This window comes from Herpailurus yagouaroundi, unplaced genomic scaffold (genome assembly GCF_014898765.1).
Source record: "Herpailurus yagouaroundi ecotype Mexico unplaced genomic scaffold, PumYag 254, whole genome shotgun sequence".
NCBI classification, from domain to species: Eukaryota; Metazoa; Chordata; class Mammalia; order Carnivora; family Felidae; genus Herpailurus; species Herpailurus yagouaroundi.
In genome coordinates this window covers 2,110,426-2,126,519 of record NW_024412471.1, presented here as the reverse complement: position 1 = coordinate 2,126,519, position 16,094 = coordinate 2,110,426, and the positions used below count along the sequence as shown (strand labels likewise).

At 57.2% G+C, this 16,094-nt stretch overlaps 1 protein-coding gene and 1 long non-coding RNA gene across 3 annotated transcripts; both read left to right on the top strand.

The window, feature by feature from the left end:
* The first annotated feature begins 7 nt into the window (after positions 1–7).
* Positions 8–10,793, top strand: ADAMTSL4 (ADAMTS like 4). 2 transcript variants are annotated; one of them, XM_040461185.1, is made up of 18 exons: positions 8–132; positions 2,594–2,698; positions 2,885–2,942; positions 3,222–3,574; positions 3,801–4,476; positions 4,725–4,827; positions 5,544–5,680; positions 6,043–6,247; positions 6,480–6,652; positions 6,805–6,916; positions 7,020–7,205; positions 7,401–7,530; positions 7,872–8,076; positions 8,423–8,599; positions 8,890–9,096; positions 9,209–9,388; positions 9,661–9,805; positions 9,958–10,793. In XM_040461185.1, the coding sequence occupies exons 2-18, from the start codon at positions 2,679–2,681 to the stop codon at positions 10,092–10,094; spliced, it is 3,204 nt and encodes a 1,067-aa protein (XP_040317119.1). In that variant the 5' UTR covers positions 8–132; positions 2,594–2,678; the 3' UTR covers positions 10,095–10,793. The 2 variants fall into 2 exon arrangements, with proteins under 2 accessions (XP_040317119.1, XP_040317120.1); XM_040461186.1 differs by lacking the exons at positions 8–132; positions 2,594–2,698 and having other exon boundaries at positions 2,881–2,942; positions 3,485–3,574.
* A 270-nt stretch (positions 10,794–11,063) lies between these two features.
* LOC121021056 (uncharacterized) lies at positions 11,064–15,854 on the top strand. The gene is made up of 2 exons (XR_005786408.1): positions 11,064–11,486; positions 15,697–15,854. It is a non-coding gene; the product is annotated as an uncharacterized LOC121021056 (long non-coding RNA).
* Positions 15,855–16,094: the final 240 nt, after the last annotated feature.

Sequence of the window (16,094 nt, the reverse complement as noted above, 5' to 3'; positions counted from 1 at the left end):
GGAGCCGCGGCCAGAGGCGGCAGTGTCCCGAGCCAGGCTCAGGGGCCGCAGTGGCCGCCGCGGAGCGAGGCTGCCTCCAGGGAGCGTCCGGGCGCAGAAGGGTTAACGGGCCGCTGGGGCCGCGCGGAGCAGGTACAGACCTCCCCCTCCCCCGCCCCGGGAGCCCCGGCCCCGGCCGCCCTCTCTCCCCGGGTCCCGTTAGAGCCCCCGCCGCGCTCGCCAGCGCCCGCCCCCGCGCCCCGTGCCCCGCGGTCGCGCCCCAGCCGCGACCCCAGCCCCAGCTCTTGTAGCCTCGGAAGGTCTTCCAGTCCCTGGGGTCGAATTTCTGGGGAGGGCGTTCTGATCCTGTGGAACTCTGGCCCCATCACCCGGGCGGAAAATCAGCCAAAATTCCTACTAAGTCACGGAGCGAAGTTGGAAAACATACCCAGGACCTCCCCGCACGCGCTGGCGTCCCCTGCTCTCCTCCTCCAGGAAGGGTGTTCCTGGACGGTGTGTGCCCCTGCCACCCCCTCCAGTTCTGGAGATGGGGCTGGGGACCCTGGGAGGGATGCCGACGGGTGCCCCTGATCCAGCTCAGCCTGATGATTAGAAAGGAAGGACACCTGTTGGAATGGTCGTCCAGGACCCAGGAGAGGCTGGCACAGTGAGGACAGAGTTCTGACCCAGGCTAGGGAGTCTCCAGACAGCCCTGAAACATGCTGTTCCACCCCCTGCAGCAGTGACCCATTTCCCAGAAGTGGGTCCCTCTGGGGGTGAAGGGTGTGGCCCTTCCCAGGTCTCCCCTTCTTGATCCTCACTGGCCAGTGTGGAGGTGTGGCCAGGAGGAGCCCAGGTTTGTCCAGACCAGCCTCCAGCCTGGCACCAGGGTGACCACTGCTGACCTCTCCTTTCCTCACCCTGGGCAGAGAGACACACCAGATGAGGAACATGCAAAGGGGGAGAAGCACAAATGTGTGTCTGTTTCTGCAGCGGAGGGGGTGTCGGCCCCCTGCCCAGCTGTGCAGGGGGTGGGGTAGGACTTTTCCAGAGAGGGAGCCAGGCCTGGCCAGGGCTCCAGGAGTTCACGTCACCCCCACCCCCACCCCTCACTTCTCCAGGGAACTGCCGAAGCCAAACCCAGCTCAGGATGGGATTATGTGTACTGGGTAGACCCATAGAGACAGCAAGATACAGACCCTGGGGGGAGCAGAGAGAAGCAGAGGCTGAGAGGGAGTGGAAAGGGTGGGTGCCCAGCAGCAGAGAAGGGGCAGACAGTGATCACACCCCCATCTCTCCTCTTCAGCATCAAGGCACAGAGTCAGGCAGAGAGCTGAAGGCTTGGGTGGACCATTGGCCCTTCTCTGGAGCCCCTACGCCCCCATCAGGGTGGAGCTGGTGACCTCAGTGGCCAGCCCAGCGGAGGAGGGGGGGGGAAGAGCAGCCATCAGCAACCCCTTACCAACCCCAAGCAGCTGAGGTGACCCTGTGCACTCAGGCTCGTCCTCCGCAAACCTTCACTTACATTTCCACGTCTTGGGGTCTCAGGGAGGGGAGTGGGGCTGAATGTTGCTACCCCCAAGCACATTCCTGCCCTCCCCTCTGCCATTTTCCTGCCCCTGAGCTGGCCCACCTCAGCATTAGCTCCTTGGATTCCTCTCCCGGGTGCCTTTCAGATCCAACAGAAACATTTTTTTTTTTTCCTGGAAAGCAGAACTAAGAGCGGGTTGAGGAGTGGGGGTGGGGAGGGCTCGTGGGAGGGAGCTAGGGGCTGGAGGGGTGGGGCAGCTGTGGCTTTGAGACCAGGGGAGGTTTCGGAGCTCCACCTCCCTGCTAATGGAAGCTAGACTTGAGGAAGGACTTCCCGGCTCCTCAGAGTGCGAGGTGTGTGACTGGGGAGCAACGGCCCCTCTGGCTGCATCCCTCCTGCCCGGGGGGCCCCCCTGCCCATCATGGTCGCACCTGAAATGAGCCTTCGTTACAGGGAGGTGTCCCCTTACATCGCAAGGGGAAAATCACCTGCTTCTCTACAGATCAAACCATTGGCCCACTTAGTTTATCCCTGGGCTAGAAAGTGTTTGAGGCAGAGATGTGCCTGGGGCTCCAGAAGTTTTAAAGGGAAGAAAATGCTGGGAGGCAGGTAGGAAAATGCTGGGAGGCAGGAGCGGCCTCCTGTCACCTCCTCAGAGCCGGCATCTGGCATGTCCTCGCCCAGGCCTCCCTCCTCAACCGTCTGGGACCCCTGGGAGGGCGGGAGGTGGGACCAGAAGAAAATCATCTTAGGGGAGATGTGCGCGCCTGTGTGGCCTGTGTGGCCTGAGCTGGCCTGGAAACAGCCCCTGGTTGGGATGGGGGAGGGGCTGAGGAGTTCCTGCAGGCTGAGGGGAGGGGACTGGGCCACAGTCGGGAGGCCGAGGTCAGACCCCCACCCTCCAGTCTCGGCAGGCGGGAAGGGGCAGCATTCCTTCCCGCTCTCACCCTTAGTGTCAGAAAAGGGTGGGACGCCCCTCCCCGCCCGAACCTCCATCCTCATTCGATGTCCTGAGGAGCCATCCCTGCCAACCCCAGCTCTCTGGAGACTGGAGAGGTGACCACCGGGCTTCTGTCCCCGCAGAGCGCGCCCCCTGCACGCTCAGATGCCGGAGTAGCGTGTTTACTTCCGGTCCCCTCTCCCGGCCTGGGGCTTCGAGGGAGGAGCGATGGAGAAGTGGGCGGGCAGGTAAGCTGTGGGGCTGCCGGCTGCGGGGGCGACTCTGCTCCTGAAAGTGACGGATAGGCCACTACTGGGCGGGGCGGGGGCAAGTGATGAGTGACTTCTGCTTTCTGAGAAGCTGGCATCAGGATGCGGGGAGCCTGCTGGGGGTGGGGGTGGGGTGTTGTGACACCTCCTCTGGCCGGTTTGCAGGTCCCAGTTGTGCCTGATGCTGCTTCTGTCCCTTCCTGAGCTCTGCCTGGATCAGGAGGTAAGCCAGGCACCAGAGGCTGGGACCCTGCCCCCTTCCTATCTTCCACCCCACTCCTACAGGCCTTGGAGTGATGGCCCCTTTCGCATTTGCCCTCCCAGCCTCCCTCCCACCCCCCAGCTCACTAACTCTTTGCCAAATAACATCAAGTCTCACCTGTGCTACCGAATGTGCCCTCAGGCCAGTAACAACAGCCCCAGCCCTCAGGCACTGGAGTGGATACTCTGCACAGTTACGCGAAAATCCTTCTAATTTTGTCTGACCTTTTTGTCCACATAGGTGTTGTCTGGACACTCTATTCAGACACCCCCTGAGGAGGGCCAGGGCCCTGAGGGCATCTGGGGTCCTTGGGACCAGTGGGCCTCTTGCTCCCAGCCCTGTGGAGTTGGGGTGCAGCGCAGGAGTCGGACCTGTCAGCTCCCTACAGCTCAACACCAGGGCCTGCCCTTCCCACCCCGGCCCCCAAGACACCCAGAAGCTCTGCTCCCCCAAGGTCAGGGCTCCAGACCCCAGACTTCCCGAGAAACCCTCCCCCTGTACAGGCCACAGCCTCGGGGAAGAGGTGGCCCCTTTCGAGGTCCTGCTTCCCAGTTAGGGAGAGCAGAGGCCCAGGAGATTCCAGCAGCTCGGAGGTGAGGCTGGGATCCAGGGAAGGGTGGGACTTGGGTCAGGGGCGGGGCTTGGGACTGAGGGACCGGGAGTAAAGGATGCGTGGCAGCGGGAGGCTTATCTTTGGCGCTCAAAGTAGACGCCGGGAGGAGGAGGGGGGGGGGGCGGGGGCCCGGCCCAGCCGGGGAAGAGGCTGGGTCGGACGGAGCTGGCCCGAGCTGTGACCGCGTGTCTGCTACACCTTCTCAGATCCCGAGTTCGAGACCCCATCAAGCCGGGAATGTTTGGTTATGGGAAAGTGCCCTTTGCTTTGCCACTCCATCGGAACCGCAGGCACCCCCGGAGGCTGCGCAGATCCGAGATCCCCCACACCTCAGTTCTTTCATCCCTGACTCCAAGAACACAGCCATCTTCCACAAACCACACAGCTCAAGCTCAGCTCCCTCCTACAGAACCGTCTTCCCGCCCCCTGTCCCCCCCAGCAGAGCCCGGAAGCCCCCATGCTGCTCAGACAGAGGGGCCTTCTAGAACCAAGCCTGCCCCCACACGGCCCCACCCCAGAGCCTCTGGCACAGACATCCTCTTGTCCATCCCCTCCCCAGAGGACAGTAGCTCTTTCCACATGCCCCCTCAGCCAAGAATGCCAAATTCCCAGGGTCGGGCCAGTCTCCAGGTGCCAGACAGGCACCCTAATCCTTTCCTTTCTGCCCCCCGGGGCAGAGGTCACCAGAGCCAGGAGCAATGGAGTCCTGGGGGGAATCTTCAAGGGTCCCTCATGGAGCCTGCCCCTCACTACCCAGATGGCTGGTTGCCTCTGCTGAGTGCTGGTCCCCACTCCAGTTCCCTCTGGAGCCTCTTTGCTCCCAGTAGCCCTGTCCCAAGATGTTCTGGGGAGAGTGAGCAGCTGAGAGCCTGCAGCCAAGCGGTGAGTTCTTCCTCAGACCATCCCCTCCCCAGACTTGCAATTCTGCTCCCCTGACCCTGAGTCTGGGGCCTCGGCTTGTCAGATCGGGACCTGAGGGAGAAGGGCCTTGGCATCTGACCTCCTCAGGGTAGGGGCCTCGGAGCTCTTCCACAGACCCGACCTTCCCTCCCACACCCCCAGATCCAGCCCTGACCCACACCCCCATTTTCCTCCCCAGCTTTGACTCCTCTGTATCCCCCCCACCTCAGCCCTGCCCCCCTGAGCATCCAGACCCCCGGGCCCTGCAGTGTTCAGCCTTTGACTCCCAGGAGTTCATGGGCCAGCTGTACCAATGGGAGCCCTTCACAGAAGGTGAGGTTTGTAGCCCCCCCTGGGGAAGCTGAACTGGCTTAAGATTGGGGGATGGCAGGAAGAGGGAGACACCCAGCCCCTCTAGATCTCCTCTGGAGGCCCTTGTATTTCCCTTTTGTGAAGTATTTTCTTTTATTTCCCAGGGCCAGGGCCAGGGTGAAGAGACAGCACAGGCACAGAAAGGGGAGTGGGTTTCCAGACAGGACGCAGCTGTCAGATGACGATGGGATCATCAGCAGAGGGATCGGGCTGGGAGGGGGAGTGTCCAGAGGCACCTTCTGGCTGGCCTCCTCTGGGAAGTCCATCCCAGGAGGTGGGGTCGACATGAGAGGGGCACGGTCAGGGAGACAGCAGGGTGTGGTGCACCGTGGGCCCTGGCTGCTGTAGACCACCTGTTCCCAAGTTCCCATCCACTTGATTTTAGGCCTGTGTCGGCTTGATGCCAAGAAACCCCTTTGTGAGCTCACGTGATCATAGGTTTCAAGTATCTCCTCTCTCACGATTCACAGCCTCTTCACTGGTCTCCGTGACCTCAACTGATCTGACTCAACTTTTGTGTGACCCTCAAAGGAACCTTTGAGAAAATACAATTGTCATATTCCCTTCATCCTAGTGACGTAGTCAACCTCAGGATGCCCTATAGCTAATTCGGGACCTTTGCCAGCTGGCCTCTCGCCAGGGACCTCAGCTAACCACCCTTCTACCCTGTTTCTTAGTTCAGGGCTCCCAACGCTGTGAGTTGAACTGCCGTCCTCGTGGCTTCCGCTTCTATGTCCGTCATACCGAAAAGGTCCAGGATGGGACCCTGTGTCAGCCTGGAGCCCTAGACATCTGTGTGGCCGGACGCTGTCTGGTGAGGGAGGATGGTGTGTCTGTGTGTGTGCACACGCATGCACACACACACATAGGCATGCACACACAGTCTCCTTAGTCATCATCACAGAAACAAAACCCTAGGCTGAGATTGCACAGAGGAAAGTTCTTCCCTGCCCAGCTGGAAGTGAGAACAGAACCAGGAGGTGAACTGTAGGAAGGACCCCCTCAGGCATATACACACTTCGGTGGAGGCTGGCTGGGGCTGGTGGGCTGGCAGAGAAACACATTCTCACTTGCAGTAAAGATCAAGGTGCAGGGCAAGCTGGAGAGTCCGAAGAGGATGAGGCTGGGGTGCGGTGGTATCTCGTCTCAAGCGGTCCCTGCCTCACTCTCCCCCAGAGCCCCGGCTGTGATGGGATCCTCGGCTCTGGCAGGCGTCCAGATGGCTGTGGGGTCTGTGGGGGTGATGATTCCACCTGCCACCTCATCTCAGGAAACCTCACTGACCGGGGGGGCCCTCTGGGCTATCAGAAGATCCTGTCGATTCCTGCTGGAGCCTCCCAGCTCCAGATCGCCCAGCTCCGGCCCAGCTCCAACTACCTTGGTGAGTTCTCTGGATTTCCTGAGTCCTGGGTCTCCATTCCATTCCTGGTCTCCTGGTTCAGCCCTCTACACCTGCTCTGAACACAGCAAATGGGCCAAGCAGAGAGAAGTCGGGGCCTCCTTGCCCTGTGGAGAGAGCGAGAGAACGGGGGCATCTGGGGCTCTGCATGGCTTAGGGAGTGCTAGGAGAAGGACATCACGACTGATCTGGTGTCCTGATCTCCAATCTCCAGCCCTTCGAGGCCCTGGGGGCCAGTCCATCATCAATGGAAACTGGGCTGTGGATCCCCCTGGGTCCTACACGGCCAGTGGGACTGTCTTCCTGTACAACCGTCCTTCTCGAGAGGAGGGCAAGGGGGAGAGTCTGTCAGCCAAAGGGCCCACTACCCAGCCTGTGGATGTCTACGTGAGCTTGGGGCCCAGGAAGCTGGACTGCTGGGGGGTGGTGGGAGGCTTTCCCTCTGAGGGCAAAGCTGTGGGTCTCAAGATGGAGGGAAGGCGAGTGGTATGCCCTTCTTGCTTCCCCAGACAATTCATACCTTCTCTTTCTCTTCCCAGGTGATCTTTCAGGAGGAAAACCCAGGCATTTTTTATCAGTATGTTATCTCTTCACCTCCTCCAGATCTTGAGAGCACCACCCCAGAGCCCCACCTCCCCCACCTCCAGCAGGGTAAGACTCTGCTCCCCAGACTTGGGAGGCAGGGAGGGACTGAAAGGGGAGTCTGGAGGCAGTGGGGTGCATTTGATTCATCTACTCCACTGTCCTTGCATAGAGATTTTGAGGGTAGAGCCCCCACCCGCTTTGGCGCCCCGCCCTGCGCGGACCCCAGGCACTCTCCAGCGTCAGGTGCGGATCCCCCAGATGCGCGCTCCACCCCATCCCAGGACTCCCCTGGGGTCTCCGACTGGATACTGGAAACGAGTGGGACACTCGGAGTGCTCAGCATCCTGTGGGAAAGGTGAGACTTTGTGTACCAGCCTGGATTCCGGGCACCCGCAGCCCAGATCCCTGACTTGGCACGCCTGATCCCACATTCAGGAGTGTGGGTCCACACCTTGACTCTGTGCCAAGTCAGATTCCAATGCCTGGGGCCCCACTGACGCTGGGCTCTGAGCCAGACTGCCTCCCCTGGTTTCCTTCTCATCCCTTTCAGGTGTTTGGCGCCCCATTTTCCTCTGCATTTCTCGTGAGTCAGGGGAGGAACTGGATGAACACAGCTGTGCCATGGGAGCCAGGCCCCCAGACCCCCTGGAGCCCTGCCACGGTCCCCCGTGCCCTCCATAGTGAGTATGACCCCCAGGGAGGGCTAGGGTCCTAAAACACAGCAGCCGTCCCTGCTCAGGATCCCACCTGCATTCTGGGCCCAGTACCCAAGGTCTCCTGGCTGCAGACAGACAGCATGTCAGTAGAAAGGTTTACATTCCCCAGACAGCAAGAAAACCCCGGCAGCCTGAGCCCCACAAGGGAACTCAGATTCCAGGTTCTGAAGATGCTCCTTCTCTGCAGGGCCTCCCCACCCCAAGCCCATCATCCCTTGCCCCACATATGGCAGCCCCACGCATCTCTGTGTCTCTGTTTTCTTCCTCTGCATCTCTGCCTCTCCCATGCCCCACCACGCCCACAGCTGGGAGGCTGGCGAATGGACATCCTGCAGCCGCTCCTGTGGCCCTGGCACCCAGCACCGTCAGCTGCGCTGCCGGCAGGAGTTTGGGGGGGGTGGCTCCTCCGTGCCTCCGGAGCGCTGCGGACATCTCCCCCGGCCCAACGTCACCCAGCCCTGTCAGCTACGCCTCTGTGGCCATTGGGAGGTTCGTTCCCCCTGGAGCCAGGTGAGTGGGACTGGGTCAGGAGGCTGCCAGAATGGGAAGGACCCTAGATGAAAGGCACCAGTGAGTTAGAGCAGTGGTTTTTCCATTTTTTTTTTTTTTTTAATCAGCAGAAGCTTTTTGACTGACAAGATCTCTTGTGAGACCCCCATCTATAAAGGAGATAAGACACTGAACCAGGGGTTCCAGCCCAGAGCCACCTGCTCAGCCTGCCCCTCAGCGCATAAAGCCATGTAACTGCCCAGTTAGGGACGAAAGGCAGGTCCTGGTTCCCAGGCCACAGACCTGGAGCTGGCGGCTAGGGAGGAAGCCTGGGGGTCCAGGCTCTGGGATGCTCTCTTACCCTCAGTGCTCTGTGCGGTGTGGGCGTGGCCAGAGGAGTCGGCAAGTTCGCTGTGTGGGAAACAATGGTGATGAAGTGAGCGAGAGGGAGTGTGCATCAGGCCCTCCACGGCCCTCCAGCAGAGAGGCCTGTGACATGGGGCCCTGTACTACAGCCTGGTTCCACAGCGACTGGAGCTCCAAGGTGGGCCCTACACCCCTTATCCAAGCCCCACGTCCCTGGTGCCCCACACCCAGGACCCTTCTTTCCAACACATGTCAGTATGCATAGTACACGTCAGTAGCCCTACTGTGTGCTAGATGCTGCTGATGCCAGAAACTCAGAGCTAAGTGAGCAAAGCTCACATTAGGGTCCTGGATTCCCAGCACAGGTTCTGCTTATCTGGCTGGTACCCTGGGCACTCCCTAACTCTGGGGATCCAGGACACACCACCCTCACCTCTCCTCCTCCCCTACCCATCACCTTCTCAACAGTGCTCAGCCGAGTGTGGCACAGGAATCCAGCGAAGGTCTGTGGTTTGCCTGGGGAGCGGGGAGGCCCATGGGGCGGGCCAGGAGGAATCAGGAGCAGGGACCAGTGAGCAGAGCTGTGCGCCCGGAAGCCGTCCCCCTGACATGCGTGCCTGCAGCTTAGGACCCTGTGAGATGACTTGGTGCTGGTACACGGGGCCCTGGGCTGAGGTGAGCCAAGAGCCTGGGAGGGGGGTGCCCATTGGTGGGACTCCCTGTGGGCCGGTGGGAGTGATCCCTGTTCTTTCTGCCCCTTGCACACCCTCCCTTTCCTGTGTATCAGTGTTCCTCGGAGTGTGGCTCTGGCACACAGCGTAGAGACATAATTTGTGTGTCCAAACTGGGTACTGAGTTCAACGTGACTTCTCCCAGCAACTGTTCCCACCTGCCCAGGCCTCCTGCCCTGCAGCCCTGTCAGGGGCAGGACTGCCAGGACCGGTGGTTTTCCACGCCCTGGAGTCCGGTGAGTGCCTGGCTCCCTCACCCTGCTCTGCATGGACTTCCAGGGAAAGGGGGGCTCCTCTTATGGTATCCCCACTGCATCCCAGGATGAGGCCAGCTGCGATGGTTTACCATTGTCTTACTCCCTATAGACGTGGGGGACCCGTCCATGTGGGATTTCACAGTGTTCCAGGAGAGCCCCCACCCCCCATACTACTTTCAGGGAAGGTGGTGGGGTTCAGGAGGAGCCTAGGTCACAGCGAAGGTCTGATTTGATAGTTGGGGTCTCCCCAGTGTTCTCGCTCCTGCCAGGGGGGTGTGCAGACAAGGGAGGTCCAGTGCTTGACCGCCAACCAGACCCTCAGCGTCCGATGCCCTCCTCACCTGCGGCCATCCAGGAAACAACCCTGTAACAGCCAGCCCTGCAGCCAGCGCCCCGGTAAAGAGCCCCTTTTTCCCCCTAACCCTAATACACTGGACTTAACTGAAGTGTGGGGGAGATGAGAAAGGACCAGTGGGAGTGGGCACTGCACCTCCAAACGGAAGGGTCTGGGTGACTGTCTTGTGCCCCCTGGCCTCCTCTGTCCCCAGATGATCAGTGCAAGGACAGCTCTCCACATTGCCCCCTGGTGGTACAGGCCCGTCTCTGCGTCTATCCCTACTACACAGCCACCTGTTGCCGCTCTTGCGCCCATGTCCTGGAGCGTTCTCCCCCAGAGCCCGCCTGAAATGAGTCCAAGAGACCCTCTCCTCATGGTTTCCACCATCAGTCACCCACCCATCAGCCCACTCTATATCCTCTGGCTCTCCAGCCTGCCCTAGTCTCATCAGGGATGTCCCCTAGGGTGGTTGTGGGCGGCAAGATAACCATCACGATGTGTGTGGCTGGGTCTGTGTGCGGTTGAGGGGATGTGTGCACATAGGCCCCACGTGTGTATCTGGGTCCGCGTGGATGTGTGTGCTCACACACATGTATTCTCAAAAAAAGAGGTTAAACTGAAGAGGAATGGGGAGGGACCATGCCTGTTTCCCTGAGACTTTTCTAGGCTGAGAGCTCCTTAGTAATCCAGACTGCCTGGCGACTGGCTTCTCCAACCCCAACTTTGTGCCCTGCACTTCAGTTCTCATGTTCAGGCCTCACATCTTCTAAACCACCCATTTGTCCTCCAACCCCTCCCCCCATACTTAGTCTCTCTATCCCTACCTTTCATAATCAGCTAGGGATGAGGGTCAGCCACTGCCAATCCTGCTTTGCCCCAGAAAGAGAGACTACCTCCCCAGAGCAGGGACCAGCTGGGCAGAAGATGGAAAAAAGAAAGGCTAGAACAAGACACCCTAGCCCCTGCTCCCGCTCCCCACCTCCTAAAATGATTCCCACCCCAGAACTAATTTATTTTTTATTAAAGATGATTATGACAAACGAGAAAGAGGTTCTTTATTGTCCTGATGGGAACCCAGCGACTTGGGCCACCTAGAAAAGCAGTGTGAGGTCAGAATGAGGGGTGGGAAGGGGAACAGCGCCTAGAGCCCAGGCGGAGAGTCTGGGCCCAGAAAGGCCAATGAGTGAGCCCCAATCATGGGAGAGGATCCTGGCCAACCTAGGCCCTGCAGGTTGGTCACTGGCCACTAGAGGTCACCGCTTCTCCCGCTTTAGGTAAAGAGTTGGAAGCTTGCTTCCAGAGCTGAGGAGAAACTGCAGGGCCTGTGGTGGGTTTCTCAGTAGGCCGAGTCTTTCTATAAAATCTCTTGGAATCTAGTAGCCCTGCTGTCAATGGCAGCTGGCTTTAAAGGGTTTGTTTTGTTTTGTTTTGTTTTTCCTGTTCTCTTTTTTTGGCCCTGCCTGCCTCCCCCGTCTTTTCTGCTATCACTCATTTATTTCTCTATTAGGATCTTGGTTTATTATTGCTTTTGCTAGGGTAGGGGTAAATAAATTGATTTATGCCCCTCCCCCTTCCCTCAGCGGAAACGGCTGGAGGAGGAGGAGCCTGGCCTGGCTCTAGGGGTTGAGGGCGGGGTTGAGGGCGGAGCCAAGTCAGTACTGGATGTCCTGCCAAAGACACATTCTTCAGAGATGTATCACGCTTGTCTCCCTCCCTCCTTCGCCCTTGTCATCTCTCAAGGTAAATAGCTTGCTAGAGGTGGTGTGTGAGTGAGCAGCCTTTTACATATAATACAGATCCTTTCCCTGACCCCGGCAATTCTGAGGTCTGAGTGCAGGTCTCCACTTCCGGAAGCTACACTTCCAGGGGTCCCTGTGCCTAGGAGAGGAAGGGGGATGCAGTGCAACAGAAAAGATTCATCCGCATTAGAGGCCTCCCTCTTCCCATCCCTGTACCTCAAGTCTGGCCAAGTAAGACCGTTAATAAAGGCCTGCGGAAACAACTGAACTCTGCTGTTTCCTGAACACATCAAAATCTCATGAAGGATACCAGGACTTCTCTAGCAGCTCCCTGGTGTCATACTGCTGCCTTGGGACTTAGACTCTCCCTGGGTTGGAAGTGGCTGAGAAGGAAGACCTTGGGCAACTTCTTGGGAGGACAGTAGGTGAGGAAGGAGGCCAAGGGAATGAGGGAAAGGAAAATGAAACTAGCCCAAAGGGAACAAGTGAGGAAAGAGGGTACAAGGCAAGCCCGATGTCAATGTCTCTGAAGACCCTGAGCCTCAAGAGGAGGTGTCAGACATGTTCCTCTCTGTAGTGAACCTGTGAGGGGATCAGAGATGGGGGGGACTAGGGAAGTGGGGCCTGAGAGCCAGCCGGGTGGATACTGAGAGCTGAAGGCGGAGTCCTAACATGGAGGGAGGGGTGACAGTGAGTAGCAGGGGCCCTCCCAGCGATTCCTGGAAGCTGCAGCCTGGGCGGTGGCCCCAGCTCAGCTGACTTCCCTGAAGTTCCCTCCCTTTTAGGGCCTCTGAGGGCTGTTGCTGGGCAGGTTTGGAGTTTGGCCTGAGCCTGAGAACCAATCACAGGTGGGCAATGCAGCCACAGCCCCTCTTAGGGTTCCCCCAACTTCCGCACCTCCTTGCTCTTTCTGGTTGCCCCTGACCTCCCTCACAGCGACCAGCCTCTGACTTCTCAGGATATGGGCTTTTGTTTGGGGGTTTCCCCCTGTCCCCTTTCATTTTATTTTAGAGAGAAAGAGTGTGAGCTGGTGGGGAAAGAGAATCTCAAGCAGGCTCCATACTCAGCCCAGAGCCTGACACTGGGCTCGATCCCATGACCCTGAGAGCATGACCTGAGCCAAAACCAAGAGTCAGACCCTCTACCAAATAAGCCACCCAGGGGCTCCTCCCCTTTCATTTGAAAGCTAAGTAGGATTCAGTGCAGCCCCTAAGGATTCTTTCCTCGGGTCACTGAAGTCAGTATGGGGTCAACATGGAAGCTTTCAGGAAGGGGAATTTGACCCTGAGCAACCCTTTTTCCTGGTCCCATAGAGGGTAGTAGTGTGGCCAGACACCTCTCTGTTGACCTCTGAAACCCTCTAGAGGGACTTGGGATAGAGGAAGCTGCAAGCCAAGGCCAGAGAGATGTGGTAGAGGGGCCTCTAGGCTTGGTGCACTGGGGGGAATTTAGGGAAGGACTCAGAGGAACTGGACCCCTGAGAATTGAGGTGGGTGGGGGTGGGGTGGTTATAGGAACAATCTTGATATGCACAAGAGAGAGCAAGCGTGCAGAGGCCAGCCAGTGTCTTGCCGAGGGCTCCTCATTTCTCAGTGTGTGTGTGACAGGGGGGAAGGAGGGGGTGAACTTATGAGGTCTCAATTCAGTTAGGTCAGAATTCCTCTCCCCTCCCCCAACCTAGCTTCCCCAGGGTAACTACCCAACCCAATCAAGCTGCAGCCTTCAGACTAAATTTATCTCCTAGACTTCCCCACCCCTCTGGGCCTCCTTGCAAGCAGGTGCTCACAGCTGCAGGGGTGAGTCTGTGGAGACCCATACTCCTCACCCCAGCAGCTTCAGTGCCTGCTAACTAGGAGTGAGACAGAGCACAGGGTCCACTGGCTGGCCTCCCGGGATGGCATGAGTGTCTCAGCCTTGAGGCTCCCTCTCCCAGGAGTCCTCGAGAGCAGAAATATGGTTGGAGGGTCTAGGCAGTGGGAGGGCGGAGGGATAGAGTGGGAACAACATGCCAGGAGAAACTCCCCTCCAAATTCTCTCCGACCAGATCCTCTTTAATGTCTCCCTCTCCCCTTCTGCCTAGTTTTACAGATAGAGACTTCATTTTAACTTAACATGCTCCCCCAGCAGAGTAAGCTGAATCAGGGAGAACTCCCCTCTCCTTGCACTACAGAGAATCAAACCAGAATCAAGAGATTGTAGTTTGGGCGTGAGTGGTGGGGCTGGAGGTTCCCACATTCCTACCCTCCTCCCAACATCACTCAAAACCACCATCGCAGGTGCTGGGAGGCAGCTGGGTGGGAAAGTTAGAGCAGAGGGGGCATATTTGTCACAGGCAGGTGATGAAGAGGTGTTAGCTAGAAAGGGTGGGGGTTGGGGGGGACTCTTCCACAGGAAGTAGAAAGCCTCAGGAAAGTACCTAAGTCTGAGTCGATTGAGAGCAATAAACAGGTTGCGTTAACTTCAAACTAGACAGCACAAGTTCTGACTCTGACTTTGGGCTCCTTGACCCTGGAGACTGGGGAAACTCTAGGAGGTGTTTCAAGGGTTGAGGTCTGAAGGTAGAATTTGAGGGAGGAATGTGCAAGAGTAGTCCAAAACAAGGTGTACATGGGCATGGCAGGGAGATCCTAGTGAAACAACCAGCCACATGAGCTGAAGGGGAGGTGCAGAAGGAAGCAGATGGACCAGAGCATTTTCTCAGGCAGCACCAGAGAGCTGCTGGAGTGGCCTGGGAAAGAACCTCAGTAGTTAGAGGAGGAATGGGTTCAACTTCAGGCTCTCAGGTTGGGGTTAGAATGTGCATGCCGTACTTTTCCGTGCCTTGCCTGTCTTTCCTCTCCACTATTACCAAGCTCTTCCAAAGCTGTTGTTCCTTAAAACTGAAAACAAGCCACCTCATTTCAAAACACACACACACACACACACACACACACACACACACACCACACAACCTCATTTCGACATGAAGTTATTTCCCTATTTCTGTTTCTCTACTTTGCCTGATGAGGGATTTCTGAGAAATGAAGAAATGTCACCTCCCACAACCTCAGTCTGCAGTTTTGTTTTTTGTTTTCTGAGATGAAGAGAGGGTTAGAGGAAAGGAGTATACTGCTACGCATACAACATTAATTCAAAACTTGACCACATAAGAGAAATGCCCTTCCCAAAGCCCATCAGCCTGGGTGGGCCCACCTTGCCTTAGATCTGGGCTTTCAGGGTCTCAGGAAATAAACAAGCCATCCTCTGAGGAAATTTCAGTAACAAAGCAGCGAAACCTAATAGCTGCTCTTTACAGCAGCCCAGCTGTCCCTCCTGGCCACCATTCCCAACAAGGACAGACGGTGGGTAGGAACTGCTCCAGGAGTGGAGGTGTGAGCTGAGGGTGGGGTTCATGAAAGATCTGAGCACAGAAACCTCCAAGGCGAGGTTTCCCAGGTGAAACCCCTACCTCTCTCTGAAGTCTCAACACCTGAGAGACAGCTCAGCCAAGTAGGGGGGGGGGACTCAAATGGGTAGCAAATTTTTTGAAACCAGCTCCCCGTACTAGACAAGAAAATTAACCTTTTTTTGGGGGGGGGGGGCACAGAACTGAAGACATTTCTTAATCAAAACAAAGTAGAAAAGTCATCTAATCCAGGATGAAACCTAACAGTTAAACATTCTTTTCCTTGTCTGCTTCCTTGGCTGGCTTTCCCAGCACACCTTGTCCCAGGCTAACTTGAATAAACACACACATGTGACCACATGAGGGCGGGAAGAAAACCAAGTGGGGGTGGTGAAATTCTGAATGGAATGCAGCCCCAGCTAGTTAGGGGGCCCAGGCTAAGACCTCTGGCACTGGCTGCGGATTTATACAGGCAGTGAAGCCAAAACAATGAGCTCATGGGCAAGAATGCAGCCTGTGGGGAAGACTGGGCAGTTAGAGCAAACTGGTTTTGTAACCAGGATGGGAATAGCTGTAATCAAGTCTCCCACGGGAACGGGATTAGGAAGAGTGGAGCCACCATTCAGTATCTTGGGGTCCCGTTAAATAGCTTTGGGAGGCTGTCCTTTATTAAAAGTCTGTTCTCTAGAGTGCACAGCACTCTTGGTTCTGACTTGCAAAAATTGGTTCCTTTGCCTGGTTGTGTGAACCTGGGTGGGTAAAGGACAGATGGCTGGTGAGGGAGTTACCCCAGGTGAGGTTCTGAAGACGACTTTATTCAAAACAGCTGGATTCAAAGCAGGTCTGCCGAAGCCAGCTCCTACACCAAGATCCAGGGACGGCTATAATCTGAGACCGAGTGTATTCAGGGCCACCACTGATGTGACGGGAAAACAATCAACGGGGTCTATCTTCTCTGCTTCCCAAATAAACACGATCCACCCAGCTGTGTGTCATTTACACCAAATTCAGACTTTTAAGACCAAAGACACATCTTTTTTTTTTTTTTTTTCCTCCACCAGGGATTTTCCATCTTTTTAAATGTTATTTATTTTTAGAGAGTGAGCACACGCGAGAGCACATGCACAAGCCAGGGAGGTGCAGAGAGAGGGAGAATCCCAAGCAGGATCCGTGCTCAGCGTGGAGCCTGATGCAGGGCTCAATTCCAGGACTGTGAGTTCATGA